Source organism: Sorghum bicolor, chromosome 8, assembly GCF_000003195.3.
Source record: "Sorghum bicolor cultivar BTx623 chromosome 8, Sorghum_bicolor_NCBIv3, whole genome shotgun sequence".
Classification (NCBI taxonomy): Eukaryota; Viridiplantae; Streptophyta; class Magnoliopsida; order Poales; family Poaceae; genus Sorghum; species Sorghum bicolor.
In genome coordinates this window covers 37,871,960-37,893,870 of record NC_012877.2, presented here as the reverse complement: position 1 = coordinate 37,893,870, position 21,911 = coordinate 37,871,960, and the positions used below count along the sequence as shown (strand labels likewise).

Below are 21,911 nucleotides of genomic sequence, written 5' to 3'. Positions count from 1 at the left end.
AAGGGTGAGGCTGGACTTGGGACAAGGCGGTGGACGACGGCTCGGCTTCGACCCTCAGGGACTTCGCCGTCGACTACGTTCACTTGGAGGGAGCCGGGGGAGCTAGCAGCTCGTCCTCACCGAGCTCGCCCTCCTCGGCACTCAGCTCGCCATCAGCTTCGGCGAGCCCACCACCGCCTTCACCACCAGCGAGTCCAACACCACCGGCTACACCACGCACTCCTGCACCGGCTCCCCACTCTCCTGCACCGGCACCGGCAACTCCAAGGTCGGCACCAGCAGCTTTGGTCCGTCAGCGTTCGGTGGAGTTCGCCACTCCACTGTCCGGCGACGAGGATCGCATCGACGCCTACCACGACGATGAGCCTCTACGCTACCGCACCATGGACAACATCCTCGGTAACCAACGTGTCCCTGGGTTAGCGGTACACGACTTCGAGGCGGAGCTGCACCTGGCACACGAGGACGGTGAACCTCGCTCCTTCGCTGAGGCGGAGGGAGACGCGGCATGGCGTGCCGCGATGCAGCAGGAGATGGACGCGGTCGAGCAGAACCGCACTTGGGAGCTTGCTGATCTCCCTCGTGGTCACAGCGCGATCACCCTTAAGTGGGTGTTCAAGCTGAAGAGGGATGAAGCCGGTGCCATCGTCAAGCACAAGGCTCGCTTGGTGGCTCGAGGTTTCGTGCAGCAGGAGGGGGTCGACTTCGACGACGCCTTCGCCCCCGTAGCACGGATGGAGTCCGTGCGACTTCTCCTTGCGCTAGCTGCCCAGGAGGGCTGGCGTGTCCATCACATGGATGTCAAGTCGGCGTTCCTTAACGGCGATTTGAAGGAGGAGGTCTACGTGCACCAGCCGCCGGGATTTGTGATTCCCGGCAAGGAAGGCAAGGTGCTTCGTCTGCGCAAGGCCCTCTATGGCTTGCGGCAGGCACCGAGGGCGTGGAATGCCAAACTGGATTCCACAATGAAGGGGATGGGCTTCGAGCAAAGCCCGCACGAGGCGGCCATCTACCGGCGGGGCAGGGGACGAAAGGCCCTGCTGGTGGGTGTCTACGTCGATGATCTTGTGATCACCGGCACCGAGGAGGTGGAGATCGAGGCGTTCAAGGAGAAGATGAGGGCGACCTTCCAGATGAGCGACTTGGGCCCTCTCTCCTTCTACCTGGGGATCGAGGTCCACCAGGACAGCTCCGGCACCTCTCTCCGCCAGACAGCCTACGCCAAGCGCATTGTGGAGCTGGGCGGTCTCACCGGCTGCAACCCAGCCCACACTCCTATGGAGGAGAGGCTGAGGCTGAGTCGGGAGAGTACGGAGGAAGAGGTGGACGCGACGCAGTACCGGCGTATTGTGGGCAGCCTTCGCTACCTTGTCCACACGCGACCGGACTTGGCGTTCGCCGTCGGCTACGTCAGTCGGTTCATGCAGCGACCGACGACGGAGCACCAGCAGGCCGTGAAGAGGATCCTCCGCTACGTCGCGGGCACCTCCGACTACGGTCTGCACTACCCGAGGTGCCCCGGTGCGGCACATTTCATCGGGTACAGTGACAGCGACCACGCCGGCGACATCGACACGAGCAAGAGCACCAGCGGGACGCTCTTCTTCCTCGGCAAGTGTCCGATCAGCTGGCAGTCGGTAAAGCAGCAGGTGGTGGCTCTGTCCAGCTGCGAGGCAGAATACATCGCAGCCACTACCGCTTCTACTCAGGCTCTGTGGCTGGCTCGGCTGCTTGGCGATCTCCTTGGCAGAGACGCAGAGGCAGTGGAGCTCAGGGTGGACAGCAAGTCCGCCTTGGCCTTGGCGAAGAACCCAGTCTTCCATGAGCGCAGCAAGCACATCCGGGTGAAGTATCACTTCATCAGGAGCTGCCTGGAGGAAGGGAGCGTTCGGGCCAACTACATCAACACCCAAGACCAGCTCGCCGACTTTCTGACCAAGTCCCTTGGGCGAGTCAAGTTCCAGGAATTTCGCACCAGGATCGGGATGGCTCAGATACCCCACAAGGAGCCACACAAGACTTAGGGGGAGAATGATGGATAAGTCTCTGTTGGCTGGTGGTTGTGGGCTGCAGTAGGCAGCACATGGTCCTTGTGTAGGACAGCATCCTTGACTGCTTTTAGGACAGCAGTTAGCATCTGTAGGACAGCATCTTGACTGCTTTTAGGACAGCAGTTAGCATCTTAGACTAGCATCTTGGCATATGCTGGCTGGTTAACAGCCCTATAAATATGTATCCCCAACCCCTCAGGTTGGCATAGCATTGTGTGAGAAATAAACCCAGAAAATTGCCCCAACTCAGTGTGCTATCCTCTCAATGAGAGTAAGGATCCTGCTCACACCTAGAGCAAGGATCCAGCGTCTAACAATCATTGCCGAGCTTATCACACGAAAGCGATAAGCAGCTCCAACTTCCCACAGCGAACATCAGCCAAAGCCCTAACACGCCACCACCTACTCGCAACAAGCCCCAGCTTCCAAAGAAAGTGAACACAATGTGTCATTGTTGCCAAGCTTTGTTGCACCCACAACAAAAGCAGCTCTGACTTCACTATCAATCCATCCTAGGAGAGCAAAAGACATGCTGCAAACAAGTAGTGAACCCGAAAGAGCCCAGCCTTGTCGAAACCCAGGGCTTCCACAATAAATGTCCCATGCGGACCAACATTCACAGCACCACAGGATCTAGGCAATGCCTTCAGGATGGATACGACGCTGAGCACCGCCATAACCTCCCTAGGGACCCTAGGCGAAGCAACAAGGTAAGGGGAGACACCTAGACGACACTTCCAAGGAAGGGAATGACACCCCGAAGGTGTTGGTGTCAGCGTCTCAAGCTAAAGCTAGCCAAGGCTTTTGCCAACACATCTCTCCTCACACCACTGTGTGCCGTCAACTCAGCTGCTTTGGAAGCTATGATGAAGTTGCTCATCGTCAACCACCGCACGCAGCTCTCGAGCTAACGCAGAGCCATTGCAGGTGAAAAGCTATGCCCACAGCAGGGCCCTGCTATGGCAGGCCATGGCTGTCGTGCCCTAGAAAGACTGCCCAGAGACGAACCATGCAGATGTCGCCACCGACACAAGCCTGAGCAGGCTCGCACCTCCTATGTCGCGGTCGCAAGCTTGGCGCTTGCTTGCCTCATCAACGAGCACTCATCCCCAGTGGCCATGCCCACCCCCACACGCGGTTACTGCTGCAACCGCACCACCTTGTCGCCACACGTCCCACTCCACACCCGCCACGGGCCACATGCGGCTGCCAAGCTGAAGTTGACCAAGCACCAGAGCCGTGAAGCACCTAGCCATGCTCGAAGACGAAGCCAGCGGCAAAAGGGCCACCGCCCTCCCTTCCCAACCTAGGAGACACCCGATCCGGCTATAGTGTTAGTGGATCTAGGCACCACCCACCAAAGATGAGCGAAGAGCCATGAGAGGGTGAAGGGACAGCTGCACCGCCACCGTGCGGCCTCCATAGGCCCAACCGGAGCAGGGCTAGCCCAGAGACTAGCGTATCCAAGATCCAAAGGTCCGCCGCCAAGAGGAGCAGCTTCACAATACCATGGTGGACAAGAGCTTGATAGAGCCGACAAATGTTTTCAAGTCATCCGTATTAGAGATATGTGTAGTCTAACATATGTATATCATGTTACTTGTACCCCAAGTTGTATCTTGACAATATATATGAAAGACACCACCCTTAATCAGGTGTGAGGTGTTTTTCCTAATTCTCTACATGGTATCAGGAGTCCACGTTCCCTTCCGGCTTCTTCCTCTACTCTAACCCATAACCCACAATCTCCCGCAGCCGCAATACCAATGATATTCCACAGCCGCAATCACCTGCGATCTCCCACAGTCATGATCTCCCTCAGAGGTCATGATATTCCTCCTTCCCAGACTTCGCGTATATCACAAGGTCGCCCCCCCCCCCACGCGTGTCGCCTCGAGATCGCGGCCTTTCCCGCCCCCGAGCTTGTCCTCTGCTTCACACGGAGGCCTCCTTTGCTCCATGCGCGCTTGTCCTCTGGTCCTCTGCTTCTCGCGGAGGCCTCCATTGCTCCACGCGGAAGCGAATTCATCTTCTCTTGGTGTTATTCCATCCAATGGTGACGGAGCCCTCCCTCTCCTCACCACCAACGACAGCTCTTCGAGCGGCGCCATGGGCTCCATCCCAGCTGGCCCGATCGTTGCCCCTACGCCACAATCAATGTTTGCAATCACGTCCCTGTTGTCGTCGAGCTCAAGCATCTAAACTTTCACAAGTGAGCGTCCCTCTTCGAGTCTTTGGTGGGGAAGTTTGGCCTCCGGGGCCACATTGATGGGACTATCCCCGCCAACCTTGCTGATTCGCAATGGGTCATGGACAATGCATGTGTCCACAGTTGGCTCCTCAGGTCTGCTGGCCCCGATGTCCAGGACCTCGCCATTAACGGCGAAAAGTCAACGTGCCAGCTCTAGGTCACCATCGAGGGCCTCTTCCTGTCCAACAAGGAGCCCCGCGCCGTCTTCCTGCACAAGTTCTCCTCTATGAGGCAAGGGATCTCTCCATCAATGACTATTGGTCTACAGCCAACGCATGAAGACCGTCACTATGCCCTGAGCGATGTCGGCCATGCTATCTCGCCGTCCCAACTGGTCCTTAACCTCCTTCGCGGTTTCAACCCGCGCTTCTCCAACACGGCAGACAACATCGCGGACACTACACTGTTGCCCGACTTCAACACCACACGCTAGAAGCTCGTCCTCAAGGAGCTTCGCCTAGCTAATGAAGGCAAGATTTCCACCAAGACCGCCCTTCATGCCTCTAGCTCCTCTCGTGTCCCTCTGCCACCGTGTGCTTTGGCGCGGCACAGGGACAAGGCGGTCATGGCCATACCACCGGAGGTGGCGGCAGCACATCTAACCGCAACACAAAGAAGAAGGGCAGCCACAGTGGTGGTGGCTGGCAGCAGCAGCAAGGTGGATGGCGCGCGCTCTTGTCTGGTCCGTGGGTCTGTTAAGGTCCACTACACAGCCAGAACCAGCAGCAGCAGCCTTGGTTCTGTCCGCCGCCACAGCAGCCAATGTGGCGTGGGCAGGGGCTGCTTGGACCTCCTCCGCGGCAGCAGCAAGCACACTCGGCTTTCACTCCAGTCGAGTTCTCCACTCCGGCTTACTCCACCAACCACAGTTCGCTCCTCCGCCGGGTCCTCAAGCTGGTGGATGGAATCAGGCGGGTCTCATCATGGCATTGGATCAGATGGCACTTCAGGGTACAATCCTTGGGTTCTGGACACTGGTGCCACATCACACATGGCTTCTTTGGATGGCATATTACTCACCCGTCTTCCTCCTTGTTCTTCATCCATAATTGTGGGCAATGGTCATTCTATACCTGTAGTTAGTCACGGTACTTCTATCCTTCCCACAGCCAATACCTCCTTCCATCTCAACAACATTCTGGTTGCGGCTGACATAGCGCGCAATCTTCTTTCTGTTCGTCAATTTACACGTGATAATCATTGTTCTATCAAATTTAACGCACTTAGTTTTTCTGTTAAGGATCCATGGACGGGACGCGTGATTCTTCGCTGCAATAGTAGCGGGGATCTCTACACCATCTCTCCAGCTTCGCCATCCACCGCCGCTAGTTGCAGTCTCGCCGTCACGTCCACCTTATGGCATCACCGTCTTGGTCATCCGTCTGACTGCGTCGTCACTTCCCTTAGAAACATGTCGATAATCACATGTAATAAAACAGCACGCTCATTGTGTCATGCCTGCCAGCTAGGAAAACACACGCGCCTGACTTTTGCTAGTTCAGTTTCCATTACATCAGAACCTTTTGCTCTAGTTCATTGTGATGTCTGGACCTCCCCTGTTCCTAGCACTTCAGGTTATAAATATTATTTGGTCATGCTTGATGATTTCACTCATTATTGCTGGTCCTTTCAGCTGCGTCAAAAATCTGAAGTATATGGTCATTTTGTTGATTTTATTGCCTACGCTCAGACTCAGTTTGGCTGTGTACCTAAATGCTTTCAGGCTGACAATGGCACAGAATTTGTTAACCATGCCATGTCTTCCTTTCTATCAAGTCGTGGTGTCCTACTTCGCCTATCCTGCCCCTACACCTCTTCACAAAATGCCAAAGCCGAGCGTATGCTTCGTACTATCAACATCATTCGCACGCTGCTGATCCATGCTTCCATGCCGCCTTCTTACTGGGCTGAAGCACTGGCTACAGCAACCTTCTTGCTGAACCGGGGCCCTTCCTCTTCCGTCAGCCATCAAATCCCGTACCAGCTTCTCCATTGTTCCTTACTGGATTGTTCTCAGCTTCACGTGTTCGGCTGCCTCTGTTATCCTAACCTCAGTGCCACGGCTCCCACAAACATGCAGCTCACTGCCGGCCATGTGTCTTCATCGGTTATCCCACCTCTCACAAGGGTTACCGTTGTCTTGACATCTCTACTCGGCGGGTGATTATATCTTGCCATGTGGTTTTTTATGTCCATTTGCCGCCACTCCATTTATGCCGGCTTCACTTGATTTTCTTCTGCAGGATGTTACTTCAGTCGCTCCCTCTGTTCTAGAGGTTGAGCAGCCGTTGCCCCAGGACCTCGACAATCCGGCTATCATCTTGGCTGCCCCTGCTCACCTCCCAGTACAGCCGACTGGCCCTGCTCACCTCCCAGTACAGCTGGCTGTTCCTCCTGAGCAGACACCTAGTCCAGCCCTTGCAGCACCTCTGGGTGGGACTGGCTGGTTTGGCCTCACATATGGGCGTCGGCCCCCTGCACCAGTGCCGGCTGATAGGCGTTTCAGCGGCAAGGTGTTCCAGCGGCGGTCTTCTGAAGCTCAACCGTTCCCCAGCACAGTTGCGTCAAGCCGTCAACTTCTTCGACTGCTGCTGGTGTGACCAGTGCGACTGCTGCTGGTACGACCAGTACGGTTGCTGCTCCTCAGTCACCTGCACCAACCCCCAGCAGGCCTCTACTACCTCGTGTTGTGCACGGGCCTCAGCGTCCGGCTGTTGCATGAGCAGGCTGTCAAGAGGATACTCCGCTACATTGAGGGCACCACCGACTACGGCTTGCACTACCCGAGGTGTCCCGGTGCGGAGCACTTCATCGAGTACAGCGACAGCGACCTCGCTAGTGACATCGACATGAGCAAGAGCACCAGCGGCACTCTGTTCTTCTTCGGCAAGTGTTTGATCAGCTGGCAGCCACTCAAGCAGCAAGTGGTGGCTCTGTCCAGTTGCGAAGCGGAGTACATCGCTGCTGCCACAACCGCTTCGACTCAAGCTCTCTGGTTGGCTCAGCTGCTGGGCGATCTCCTGGGCAGAGAAGCTGAAGCAGTGGAGCTCAGGGTGGACAGCAAATCCTCCTTGGCCTTGGCGAAGAACCCCGTCTTCCATGAGCGCAGCAAGAATATCCGCATTAAGTACCACTTCATCAGAAGCTGCTTGGATGAGGGGAGCATCAAGGCCAGCTACATCAACACCCAGGGCCAGCTAGCCGACCTTCTCACACAGTCCCTTGGGAGGGTCAAGTTCCAGGAGCTGCGCGCCCGAATTGGAATGGTTCAAATCCCTGAGAAGGCTCCCCACTAGGCTTAGGGGGAGAATGATAACAATAAGCCTTGTTGACTGGGATATTTAGGAGTTAAAGCTCTATGGGTATTAGGAGTAGTTGGTGCATATGTCAGCACCCTTATCTTAGCATCTACTTTAGCATATGCTGTCTACTTTAGAGCATCTCCAGTGTTAAATCGAACTGAACTGACATGGTTCGGATGGGTAGAGTTTGGTTTGGGAGAGCTGCAGTGTGGCGTCGGTGGTTGAGCCAAAGAAACAATAAATAAACTAGAAGTGATCCTAGCTGATGAGGTTTCACAGGCAAACGCCATCAATGATCTGTCCTATACAAGAAATTTTTTATTGGACAGCCACACCATGGTTCGACGCTTCAGTTGGGTTCAATTTTAGCTCTGACAACAAGCAGTCAAACCGTGTAGTGTTCTCGGTTCGCTTTGCATCTCCCTCGGTTCGCTTTTGCAGTACACTGGAGGTGCCCTTAGAATATGTTGCGGCTTTCTTAATAGCCAAGTTTGCTACTCTATATGTATCCTTCAACTTGCCATAGTTGTGGCTAAGGCTAATGGAATAGAAAAACTAGCCCCAGATCCTGTGATTTGTGTCCAACATTGATGAAGATATCCATGTTAGGCTTTGAAGAAAGGCAGCAAAAAAATGCCTTAAAAAGTTGAAAAAAATATATAACTAGGATTAGGAAGTTCCATTGCTCACATATTTATCAGATGCCTCTGAACTAATTATCATCTTATCAGATCTTGGCTCAATGATACAGGTTAACTTTCCTTTTTTTGAAATATGGTAAATGAACTACAATGCTAAGTTGAACTTTTGTGGGTTAGTAATGTTGTTTCTCACACAAACAAAGCATCCCTTCATTAAGTATATAAAATTAGGGGAAATAAATATCTTACTTGAAGCCAATCAGCTACTGCAGCAATGTTGGGCATAGTAGCACTCATACCAATTATCTGCAACCCATGACTTGCCATCTTCCCACTGCTAGAGCCTGAAATTTCTCCGCTAGATGACTGTGAAGTCCCTTCACCAGCAGCATATCGAAGCTTTGTGAGCATCAGTTCTAAAAGATACCCTCTGTGTTGGTCACCAACCTACAATGTAATTGCATAATTTGAGATCTTAACAAGTTTAAACTATATATTACATCATGTTTGACAAATTAAGTCAAAGGAGAAAGGAAGAAAGGACCAATTCAGGGGCATGGGGAAAGGTAAATAAAAACAGGTAAAGATGCAACGCTATATGCTTCCTTAAGTAGGGGCTGGGTAAAGATGCAACGCTATGTGCATCCTTAAGTAGGGGCTCGTGGATAGTACTACTGTCATAGAGCTTTAGCCAAATGGCGAGCTGGGAGGCTACTGGTCCTGGGCCCAATATTACAAATCTATGAGGGAAGCCCTGGGGAGCGTCGAATGCTTCCTATTTGATTTGCATTTGCTAAGGCTTAAGTATGCTGCCAGAATTCATTGAGTGCCAGGATCAATGGCACTTCTCTTTGTTGCTTTCTTGTTTACTGACAATTGTCAAGAATGACAAACCTTTCTTATTTACAAATTGCTCTTAATGATTATGACCTAACAATATGGAAACTCAGGTAACAGGTAAAGTAACACATAATATTACTAGATTAAGACAAGATGGGTGATGACTAACCATACCAAACCTTGAACAAAAAAAGAACACCCCAAAAAAATTAAACAGTGATGCAGTAGGGATAAAGATACATCACTTGGACTAGATCAATGGTCCTAGGCATTGGACCAAATTCACTCCCAACCGGCCCAGGTGCAGAGAAGAGAGAGCAGGCCAAATCCAATTAGAAGTTCTGATTGATGTATACAGTACACCAATATCACATACACTTATACCAGAATTTGTAGTGCTCTTAGTTAGCTATGATAAAACCTCTAGTACTTACTATGCTAGTACATCATTTTTTTTCTTGAACATGCAGGAGAGTTGTGTATCATTGGACTAATTGAAGTACGTCATACAAAACGCATACACACTACTCTGAGATCCCAGATAGTACCAGATCTGTAGTGCTCTATCTGTTTCATAAAACAAATCCAATTCCACAATGCACACTGGCCAAGGGGCACTAATAGCTAACAACAGGCCAACAAATATCCTCATTAAATGGCAATAATCTCATACACGCTATTAAAAGAGGGCAAAGAATAGAAATATTAGAATCATTACATTAGTATTCTTAATGCTTGCTGAAATGACAGTTCCCAAGGCAATGGACTTGCATTACAAAATATAGGTGCGGTATGAATAACCATGAAAGTACCAACAACAAAAGGTTTAAGGCAAAGAGAGGATGTTCTGAGCAGCACTTCAGTTTTAGACAAGCTTACCATATGAAGTTCATCTATGACAATTACACCAAGTTCAGAGAGGCGGCCATCCTCCAACAACTTGTTTACCAAAGAGTTTGCCTTCTCTATGGTACATACAGCAACTGCAGTATCTTTAGGAAGTGAGCCTCCCCCCTGGTTCCCATAGAAGCTACGGACATGCCTACCCAGTGGCTCAAGAAGTTGTTCAAGATGTTCAGCCTGTAAAAGTTAAATGAATATGAATAATCAAACACAAGTATGTTTCAGACCATTCCAAAGCTGTATATAAGTATTTAAAAACCTTTTCAGCACATATTGACACATAGGGAAGGACAAGAATTGCCACATTCCCACTTGACAGTATCCGCCTCAACATCAGAACTTCAGCGACGAAACTTTTACCAGCACTGCAAATTTATCAACAAAAAAGATACACATAAGATTAGATAGAAGTGAAACTTGGAAAAAAGAAAACAGTAGGCATCTGAGAATGTTAAGTGTGCAGGTATGTCCACATATGAACAGACATGAAAGATCTGCAAACACCTCGTGGATGCACAATACACAAGATTCCTTTTGTCCAAGACACCTTCCACAAGTAAACATTCAACCTGCAATGGACATGGGAACATAGCCCAAAGGACAATCAATATGAGTTGCAAGCAAGGATTATATTTAAAGAAAGGAACAATATTATTTTTCATCATAACATTCTTGAAAACTAATTTATTTACGAACTCCCTGATACTTATAATGATAAAAAGGATGGAGGACATTACTGAACAAATCACAGATACAGATTAGTTGACAAAAGTTTGCAGCCAACATTTTATTTTGGTTATCAAAGCAGCCAAACCATAGATTAACTCACTGACTCCAAGGTGAGTAACAATTGCAACTTATGAGAATGTGCAACCACACAAATACCCGCAAAAAAGGATGTCTACACAGAAGGTGGAAACAGATGCATAAATGATCATGGACAATTTGGTTGAAACAACTATGAAGCCTATCCCTTTCTTTCTCTCGCTTAAAGCTGTAAAACGTCTTTCTGTTTCCAACCATTTGGGAAAGCTAAAAGCTGAAAGCCAAAAGTAGGTCCAAGGTGCTGGTTAAATTGTAATATGTGAAAGCAGAGAAGAAGCACTTTTCAGAAGCTGAACCAAACACAGCCTGTGTTTGATACCCATATTTAAAGTGATTAGTATATTGGCTAAACTGTAGTTCCAGTTTCTATATCTGTTTGAACTACTATATTTCTAGCAATTTGATCGACAATCAAGATCGATATATTGATTATAATTAATGCTGAAAACTTTATTGACACATAGGACCCACATTTTGCAGACATGCCCATGCGTTGCAATAGGAGAAAACCCCCTAGCATGCCCTAGCCCAATAAACATATCCCAAAACTTAATTTTTATACATGAATTAGCACCATTGTTAGGCAATAATATTTATTTGCATATATTTAAAACAGTGCTCGAAAAATTGTAGAACTAAGCCCATAATAACTAAAACTTAATTTGGCCCCAAACTTATCTTTCAGCCTATCCTATGCTGAAGGAGAATATAATTGGTGGAATATTTGATATATTGCATTGGGTCTCATAGACTGATTGTATAGGGTACATAGGACTAACACCTTATGTGGATACACAATATGGTACTATTCCTATTTACTCTAACCCCCCTCCCCCCCCCCCCGCGCAGTTACAGTCGATGCGCCGCGTATGCTATGGCTGGAGAAGAAGCCGACGAGTCCTCATGCAAGGCGGTAGCCCTTTATACCGATGTCGAGGTAGTCGAGCGTAAGGGCACAGTAGCCGTGGTCAAAGAAGTCGTGCTGAAGATGGCCAAGGTCGACGTAGTTGTAGTTGGGTTGCGTGTCGATGGAGCTGCAGGCACACAAGGGGCGCCATGGTAATGACGGAGACGCGTCGAGGCAGTCGTCGTGGGAGGAGGCGATGCCGAAGTCGATGCAATCAGGACCGTCGTAGAAGAAGGGCGATGACGCAATCGAGGCAGACGAGGTAGGAACGGGAGGGTCGATGCCGAAGTCGATGCAATCAAGCCGCCTAAGCACCGAGGCGCAGCTAGATTTGCCAGATCCAGCAACGTGTCGGGGACGAAAGCACGCGTCAATGTTGTCAATACCAAGCGTACAAGAGAGAGGGCTCCAACCGTATGGTTGTGCTAGACGAAGAAGAAGCAATGCGGGAGAAGACGCGTCGGCGAGCAGGTCTCAGCGACGACGCGAGTAGTGGCAGCTCGATGACGAAGACCCAATCAGCAGGACGAAGACCTTGTGCAGATGGATGGTGCAGCAGGGATTGCACAAGTCATCGATGCATAGGTGACGGCGATGTAGATGCAACGACGAAGCAAAGACACGGGCGGCGGTGCTGCGGCCCAACGAGGCGACATAGCAGCAGCCCTATTGCTCGGAGAAGATGCGCGTAGTGCTCGGAGACGGTGTCGATGAAGTCGATGCCGATGCCAGAGTAGAACGTGTGAGGTCGACAGGCAGTGGGCGACTCAATCCCGATCAGTGATCGGGCAAACCAAAAAGATACAGCAGCAGGAGATCGGGTGTACCCAGCAAGACGGCACGACGGCGGCAGTGCGACCCGATCCGACGGCGCAAGGCGCACGACGGGTCACGAACACGTGTGGTCGAAGGCGCCAACACGGATTGACGAGGTGGAGATGGGCAGATCCACTCGACAACAGCGACACGCCAGATCTGTCGGGTGGCCGGGCCTGGCAGCCACCACGGCGGCACGGGACGGGGCGAGATTCATTTGCCTCCATGCGACGAAGATCAGGAAGGTGTTGACGGCGACAGCCAACGACGAGTCCGGGGACAAGGCCACGGCGGCACCTCGGTGATGATGTAGGGGAGATCCCCATCTGCTGTGCGGCGACGACGATGGCAACCGGATCAATAGGATCAGGCGCCTAAACAGGGGCGCTGCCCCCGGCAGAGATCGACCTCTCCCCGGGGGCGCGCAGTGCGGAAGCGGCGGCGGCTAGGCTTAGGATCTAAACCTAGGCGAATGATACCATGAAGGAGAATATAATTAGTGGAATATTTGATATATTGCATTGGCTCTCATAGACTGATTATATAGGGTACATAGGACTAACACCTTATGTGGATACACAATATGGTACTATTCCTATTTACTCTAACATATGCAACTGAACGGCATATATTAGAAGAAACAAAATACATCTCCAAGAAGCAGACCACATTCGTCCTGACCCACTAACACACGTGCGTCCCACAAGGACCTCCACCCTAGGTCCGAAAACATGGCCTCAGAGATGGCAGCCAACCCACACTGGCTATTCAATCAAGAACAAATGGCTCTTAGCGAACGGAAGTCCTGACCAGCCATAAGAGACACGCAGGAGCAGCTTGAACCCACCTGTCATTGGGTGGAAGGGGGCGACAAGAAGAAGAAACGCTATTCCTTTTAATATTATAGGTAGCTATTTATGTAATTTTACTTGGCTCCAAATCTTGTACTTGCCTAAATTTGGTCATGTCCAGGTTTCTTCCGTGGCCAAATTTTCGCTTAGCACAGTGGGGGCACAAACTAAACAGGCCTTCAGACAGATCTAAGAGAGCACTACATTATTCGAGAAAAAGGAAGCAAAAACATTAAAAGGGTGAAAAAATAAAATGTCGTGGTAGCAATACAAAAGAAAACTTAAGCTTTTCATATGAATCCGTTGCCATATAATTGGTATCTACACCAGTTGACATACTAACTTACTAAGTACTTGTTTTGGAGACGTACTTATTACGATACAAATACTAAAGAAGCTTAGCTTATGAGCAAAAATAATTGGTAATGGTAAGCCTACTAGTAGAGAGGGCGGCAGTAGTTTGCAACACTTTGCTGGAGAAACTTTCCAACACAGGCAAAAATGGTCAGGTGAAAGAAAGCTAGCAGCCAGAGATTTATTGAAAAGATAATTAGGGAAAAGAATCCTAACCTGCCAAGGGTACAGCTCTGAAATGCCTTTTTTCATGTACATAGCACAAAGTTCAGGAGGAAGCCAACTTGATAGCTTTGACTGATCCTTCAGAGGAATGGAGCTACTAGGTGTCCTAGCTTCCACTTCCTCAGAAGCAAATTTACTCTTGGAATCTACCCAAGTCTTGCAATTATTTGAATATGCAGCAAGTGATTTATTTTTATTGTGGGTTGGCTGATTGAGATCTCTACTAATAAGATGAGAATCCCTTGCATCCTCTTGAGTTGGGTGAACATTCCCTTCAATTGTTGACTTGAATACACCCTGACATCTCATGGTCATGGCTGCAGAATCAGTGTGCAAATTACTAGCACTTTTCTTCATCACATCCACAGGGTCTATGAGATTTTCCTTTCCTAGAAGGCCACTGTCTTTCAATGTAACATGGTCTGCTTGTGCACTACAAGCTTCACAGCTGCCTTTTGCTTCAAATTTTGAACATGAAACTTTAATATCATCCTCATGAAAGAAATCCAGCTGCTTCACAGGCAAAGGGGAATTAATTATATGCTGACTGTTTACTGCCAGTGATTCAACTTTATTTGACAATTTCTCCATATGATGTGTATCATTGCTTCCTACTGTATTTTGACAGTCAAGTTCATCCCTTTCTGATCTACAAAGAGTCTTAGAGCATACTGCTACTGCACAAGATGACTTGTCTTCTGCTGCATCAAATTCAGGCCTTCCGCGGACCTTATCAGCTTGGGCAGATATCCCATCAGCGAGTTCAATTGCTGCATTCCAGAACTCCTCCCCAGGTGAAGTAAGGGAATTCCTCGATACAGACTTTAGGGTTTCCACAGGGGCTAGAGAAAACCCAACTTTTCTCTGTGCAGTACTTGGGGTAAAGCTACATCTTTGCAAGGCCGAAAACCCAACACAACTCACCTGTTCCCCCTCAAAAGATTCCTGCTGAAAAGAACATAATGAGAAGTTCAAAAGGAAAAAAAAAAAGAAAAATAAAGAAACGGTTCCAGATTTGACTTGTTAAGGCATAACCAAACCTCCACAGCCTCTGACCCACCATGGTGATTGATGCATTGTTTCATGGAAGCCACGTTATCATCTAACTCCTGCAAAGAACCAAACTAAGAGTTGAAACTCATGAATCACTTATTACATGATGACGCTAAGGATGGAAAGATAGTGTATCTTGGTCCAACCTTTGGAGCTTCCAAACCACCACAATGGGCAACTCGCTGCTTCTTGACACAGTCATTGTCACAAGGAATCAAGAATGACTGGGTCGCACTCCGCTTCTGTTTCATCCCCCACTGCTCGCTGTAATCACAGTCACCCGTCAAAGGCAGGATAGCACTCGAGCAACAAGATTACACCCGTCATTTGCAAAAGAACAGTTCTTGGCACAAATATATTTATAACTCCCCTTACGTTTCACACTGAGCGCACTCACCTGCAGGAATGGGACAAGAAGTCCGCCGTGCTCCTCCTGAGATCAAAGTCTGCCCCGTCACCTACCACCGCCACCACCGGAGCCGAGGAACCGACATCGACATCCATTGCTGCCGAGAGGCTCCGCCTGGCGCCCGGGTCCCCGCCGCTGGGCGACCTCACGGGGAGCACCGATGCCGCCGCCGCGGCACGGGTGGAAAGCGAACGGGCGAGGTAGCCCTCCAGGGACCCCTTGGCGCCGCCGGGGCTCTCATGCTGCGTCCCGGGTCGCGGCGACCCGTCCTTGCGCGACGAGGGCCTCCGCTTCTTGGCCGGGAAGAACTACGGTGAGCCGGATCGCGGGGAGAATTAGCGCTTGGACGCGAGGAGGCGAATGGGCGAGGAAATAGGTTAGGGTTTTACCTGGTCGATTTGGGGCCGAGACGAGCCCGACGCCATTGCGGAGGGAAAGTTTCCGGAAGGGTGTTTAGTTTCTTTTTGAATTGTTTTGCATAGCCACGGAGCGGCGGAGGTGAAAGATTGAGTCTGACTTTGGCCCTGTATCATAAAGAGCTAGTTTATGCTGGTTTAGGCTTAGGCCCTGTTCCACCAACTAAATTTTAGCTAGCTAAACTTTAGTCACTTTAGTAGCTAAAATTCCAAACACATTGACTAAAAGGAGCTAAAATAGTTTAGTTTCATTAGTCACCTAAGAGTAGCTAAAATAATTTTAGCTAGCTAAAATTTAGTTGGTGGAACCAAACAGGGCCTTAATCTCCTACAACAGTAAAAGATGGACACCCGTTTTGTGCGACATTCGTCCATCGGGTTTTCGTCCTGTCTCGTGCGATGAGGAAACCCGCCCGGCTCTCTCTTCTGCAAAAAAAAGGAAAGTGCCTGCCTCCTCCTCGACAAATCCTCCTTGGCGCCCCCTCGACGAATCCTCCTCCACGCAGAGCGGCCGCCTCCTCCTCGACGAAACCTCCTCGGCGCCCCCTCGACGAATCCTCCGCCACCCAGATCCCCCACACAGAGCCCCCACGCAGAGCGCCCGCCTCCTCCTCGACGAATCGGCGACCGCCTCCTCGACGAATCCTCCTCGGCGCTCCGCTCCTAGATCCTCCGAGACAAATCCTCCTCGACGCCCGCCTCCTCGACGATTCCTCGACGCCCCATCCCAGATCCTCCTCCACGCAAAGCCCCCTCTCATCCTCCTTGGCGCCCCGCTCCCAAATTCTCCTCGGCGCCCGCCTCCTCGACGATTCCTCCTCGGCGCCCCGCTCTCAGATCCTCCTCGACGAATCCTCCACGCAGAGCCAACCGGTGAGCATCTCTAATGTGTAGCATTTTAACTCTGGTTAGCATAATCAGTAATGTGTAGATAATCAGTAACAAATGTGTAGATAATCAGTAACAAATTGTTTTTTAGGAAATTAATTGATAGAAAATAAGTTACTTTTGGAAATTTTGATAGAAAAAAGTTACTTTTGGTATTAATTGATATGCCGGTTCATCTTGACTGATGGGGAATGAGATGATAAAAGTTAAGTGCTAGGCAATTAAGTTAAGTATGGTCTTGTTCTAACTCAACCTACCCTGGTACTTGCTTCCCTGATTGTGCAAATCAGTAGATGGTTTCTCAAAAAATGAGAAGCTATACTGTAGCTCAGTCTAATGCATTTAGAGGCTTCATTCCTGAGAATATTGTGTATGACCTAAATAAATATGGTTATGGATATTTCACTTGCACATTCTGGATTGCTGCTCTGCAGATAAACACAATTCATCAACTGTCTATTTTGTGACTTGCGTTATGTATTGTTGTTTCTGCAAATTAACACAGTTCATCTCTAACAGCTTGTGTAAGTTCAATCCTTCCCCTACCCTTTGTTATTCTTCTTCATTTCTTTTATTTTTTGAGAATGATTTGCTGTTAACCAACTGTCATTTGGATTGAGTTCTCATATTTTTTTGGCAATGCTATGTTACTCAAGTTGCCTTGATGTGGTCTGGAGCTAGGCAAAAATCAGTCAATTGCATTGTTGGCACAGTCGATTTATCTTACTGTCAAAATTATACTTCCTAGAAGAGAGGTCTAAAAGTTCAAAACAACTAGCCTGTAATGAAAATGGTGATATCTTCTTCTATTCTATCGGTGCTTGCAACCTTCCAGCATACAGAAATTTGGGTTCAAGGTTGCAGGGCTCAGTCACATGACAGCTTTTTGGACGTGGTTGATCTATGCAGCTTGGATCTAATACATGCTTAGTGATTCTTGCAGGCCAAACCCTAAGGATTCTATAGTTGCTGAAAAATCAATGTTGCATAGTTAATTATTTACGAAAACAATCAGCATAGTAGGCACACCTACATAAGCTGATAGATATACGCCTTATCTACATCTACCCTGTTGCCATCTCTACTAATATGCAGGGATTAATTAGTCAAGGAATTGACCTTGCTTGTGTTGCTAATGAAATTTACCTAGCCGTGTGTTTAGTGAATAAGTTATCGCTTGACACCTCTACCATTATACATTACTTATTTTATGTTGTAGCACGTAGATAACCTGATATCTTTACTGTTGTTTTGCAAGACATCTTATATGAACTATTTTCCTTCAACAATGTGTTCCGCAGATTATAAGAGCTAGAAAACTACTATTGGAGCACTCCAGTATAAAACAATAAAGGTAAGCAAATTTTCACATTAATTTCTGTGCATTTTGAAAATTCAGGGTGAAGCTTTATTAGAGCCCCCCCTCGTAGGTCCTGCCCGCGAAAGCCACCGCTATCTCCTCCTGATCCGCATCCCGCTCGGCGGCGGCGCCTGCGCCTGCATCTTGCCGGTTGCCAAACTCGACGTCGCCACCGCCGATCCCGGAAGCTGGTGAGGGTTGCCGGAAGCGCCTGCCTCTTGCCGGTTGCCGGACGCACCTATCAACCGCTGGTGACGACGAATCGACACAGGAAGCTGGTGACGAGCTCGGCACAGGAACACGACGCTGGTGAGGCCAAAGCCATCCCGCTTCTTTTTGCTTTCTGCTGTGCAAAATCTGCCAACCCTAACCGCTCAACCGTAATATCTTTTTGTGTTGTTGATCTCCTGGTCATCTTGCAGTCTGAATTTCTAAATTTTCAGTTTTAAATATCTTATTATCCAGTTTTCAATTTTAAACAATGTAATATGTGCTATCTAATTTTCGCGGTGCTCATACATTCTCTATTCTCTAATATATCCAACTTTTAGTTTTAACAATATAATCTATGCAATTTGAACTGGGTATCGCTGCCTGCTATAATTTTATATGTGGAGCATTGGTTGCATTTTTGCAAAGATCTTGACTGGTAGCCCTTATTCCCTGAAAAAAATATTGTTTACCAGACTGATCTCTTTGTCAAACCATTGCCAGATACTATTAGCTTGTTCATCTAAGCAAAGAGAGAAAGCTACTTTGCGCATTCTTCATTGCTCAAGCTCTTGTCATTTTCAGTTTGCATTGCTGTTATTTAAGCTACTTTGCGCACTTGAAGTTGTCAAGTTGGTCGAAGGGCAGCTTGTCTTGTCAGGTTAGCACAAAAGGCAATTGAACCACTTCCAAAGAGCCAAGGTATTACCGTTATCACCTCATAAAACACATGTTGTCATGTTCAGGTGTTCCAACCATCTGATCCTCTTAGGTTCAAATGGTTTTGAAAACCTTAAATGATAACTGGTCTCCTTGTCACAATGCCAATTCTGAATTTTTTTTTGCTCTTACTCAACCATGTCTGTTAGCCCTCTAGATCCAAATAGACCCATATTGCTCTTCATAAGGTCCTAACCGTAAATCAAAACATGTTGAATTATGTGTTTTCGTCTAGCTCATGTGTATTCCTTCTTTGGGAAAGCTAGAGCATCTAATTTCTATCATCTGATATCAGGAAGAGATTGTTCATAATGAAACCTATACAAAACAATGAAGGTCGTACGCCATTTGCAGACTTGACAAACTCCATTAATGGAGGTAATTGTTCATACATTTTTCCAAACACACTCACTTGTATTATTGGTGGTGATTAAGTAAATTTGTATGAACTTATTTTCAAACAGCTGTTCATACAACATCAAATTCACAAGTGCAAGCTGATGAACGTGTGCAATGTAAAAGGGATGATGAACGTGTGCAATGTAAAAGGGAAAGAGAAAAGGCAAGACATGCAACAATGACTCAAGAACAAAGGGATGAAAAAAATAAAAAACGTAGAGAAAAATATCATCAAAAAAGGCAGAAACTTCACTAGCTGCTGGGTCTAGAGGTCCACCGTATTCTAATTTTCCGTTTTTGAATTTTGTATTACCATTTTTTCGTTTATGTGAGACATATAGTATTGTATATCACCTACTTGTATTAGTCATTTGTTTGCTTATTTAGAATATAATTATGTTGTACCAGATGGATTTAAATCATCCACGGAAAACACCAATGGCTATGAAGATAGTGACTGGCTACATCGATACAATTCATATAAACCTATGCCGAGTGATAAAGAAAACACATGTACCATTTTGCTTTTTTTTACTGATTAATTATTATTTTGTTCTTGTGTTTGTATGATGGTAAGGCTAAGGTTAATTTAATATTATTATACATATGTAGATAATTACTCCGATAGATGTGTAGATCAAAGTGGCATGCTTGACTTGACTGTTGCATCACCTGATCTAAACCCAAGTACATTATTTTTTTATTAATGTTATCTATTTGAGAAGAAAAAATAGAGTGGCCAACCCAATTGTCATTCATGACAATGTAACACGGAATTAATGTACCTCTATAATTTATTGGAAATCATACTTTTTTTATTATATATAGGTGTTGTCAATACATCCAGTCCCATCAATGACATTGTCACGTGTCCAAAAGAGCGTAAGCGCGAGCTAGATAGAACACGAAGGGCTGCAATGTCTACTGAACAAAAGGCGCTAATAAATAAGAGATAACAAATACATATGGTTTAACTATTTCTATATATTGCTGATCGTGAATCTTGATACAGGTACTTAAGTGGATTTCTCATCCTACAGTATATGTCTGCATAGAATAGACCACAAGCCACACACATTTATACCGTGAGTATAACAGTTTGTCTCAGTTTTTAAACAGTTTGTCTCAGTTTTTATACAAGTTTTTTTTCATAAAAACGTAGTATTATCCATGCGAATTCGTGGTATTTTATCAATACATTTATCAATTCGTGGTATTTTAGGAGGAACTTGAAAAGGTAAGTATATACAACAGTAGATACATAAAATACCACGAATTGAAGTTTCTGCTGTCACAAATTGGATGTGCACTCAACCTCTGTGTGTCCAGATCCCAACCTCTATACGGTCAGCAGCTCAATTAGATAGGCACAACTGCATAAATGTGATGTCAGCATTTTCTGACATCTTGGGACAAAATTGGATGGCGGCTTGAGGTCCTTGGCCATCTACTTGGCCAAGCTAATGATCTCCTGAGTTGGGATCTGCTGGCTAGCCGCAAGGAAGAAGCGAATCAATCCACACAGCGAGCGAGAACGTGACGCGAACCGGAGATGAATGAAGTGAGGAGCGGATGAGGTCAGGTACCTTGCGGGTTCCAGGTGAAAGTGTCTCTGTAGCGCTGGCCGTCCACCTCGATGTCGACACATATTGGCTTGAGGTTCTCCCTCGTCGGCCTATAGCGCGGAGGAGGCGGCCGCGCCACCGGCAGCTATACCCGCAGCTAGGGGACGCGCCCCAGCCACAAGGCCAGCCAGGGGAGCCAATTGGGAAGGTGTTGGCAGTCACTATGAATGATTTTATAGTGCCAACTTAGACTAAAAAGAAGAGGAATAAACATATTTAAATCACATATGCTTTTGCTATTGACATAGTTCCACTTGTACCATGGTATTTTGTTTTGCAAGATTTATAATGTGACAAGTGGAAGAAAACAATAAAATAAATAAAGCGCAAAAGACGAATTCACAAGTGCGCAATCAAAAATAAATGAGAAGCCCACCTTCAACATCGAACTGGACCCAATCGTAACTGAAGCAGCAAAGGAGGTCCAGCAGGGAGCAAGCCACGCGAAGGTGGTGGCCAGGTGGGGCCCACCAGGTTGCGGGCGCAACCTTGGTGGCGGCAAACCGGCCCCACCTTTCTCTAGCGGTTGCATGCCGCCATGCAAAGGACGGTTTCACCTACTACCATATTTAGATCCCCCGAACTGTCCTAGTTGGGCTATAAATAGATGGCTCCCCCTCATTTGTAAAACACACATCATTTGGAGTCTACATTTCCTCACACCTCTCACTTGTATCTTTAGTATTAGACTAGTAGTAGAGCAAGGCAAGAGCTACCAAGGAGAGCTTGTCTCCTAGGAAGAAAGGATCCTCTTGGTATGAATCATAATCAGTCTTCTTCCATGAGCAAGTTCTTGTTATCTTTGTATAATTGTACTTATGAACTAGAGTATAGTTATATCTATATCATGTTCATAGTATATGAA

General features: G+C 47.7%; 1 protein-coding gene and 1 long non-coding RNA gene across 7 annotated transcripts in view; one reads left to right on the top strand and one right to left on the bottom strand.

Annotated features, from left to right (window-relative positions):
• Positions 1-15,975, bottom strand: part of LOC8061248 (helicase and polymerase-containing protein TEBICHI) — a 64,827-nt gene extending 48,852 nt beyond the window's left edge. For 4 of the 6 annotated variants that reach the window (XM_021445863.1, XM_021445865.1, XM_021445867.1 and 1 more), the window contains exons 1-9: positions 15,818-15,975; positions 15,417-15,736; positions 15,166-15,283; positions 15,007-15,075; positions 13,958-14,914; positions 10,493-10,557; positions 10,248-10,353; positions 9,965-10,165; positions 8,495-8,692 (exon numbers count right to left, since the gene is read on the bottom strand). In XM_021445863.1, the coding sequence (XP_021301538.1) occupies positions 8,495-8,692; positions 9,965-10,165; positions 10,248-10,353; positions 10,493-10,557; positions 13,958-14,914; positions 15,007-15,075; positions 15,166-15,283; positions 15,417-15,736; positions 15,818-15,961 (2,178 nt within the window). In that variant the 5' untranslated portion in view covers positions 15,962-15,975. Of the gene's footprint in view, positions 1-8,494; positions 8,693-9,964; positions 10,166-10,247; positions 10,354-10,492; positions 10,558-13,957; positions 14,915-15,006; positions 15,076-15,165; positions 15,284-15,416; positions 15,737-15,817 lie in introns of those variants that run through there. The other 2 variants (XM_021445864.1, XM_002442056.2) reach the window with 2 other exon arrangements.
• LOC110429632 lies at positions 16,117-19,828 on the top strand. Its single transcript, XR_002446732.1, has 5 exons — positions 16,117-16,717; positions 18,034-18,086; positions 18,163-19,004; positions 19,318-19,400; positions 19,487-19,828. It is a non-coding gene; the product is annotated as an uncharacterized LOC110429632 (long non-coding RNA).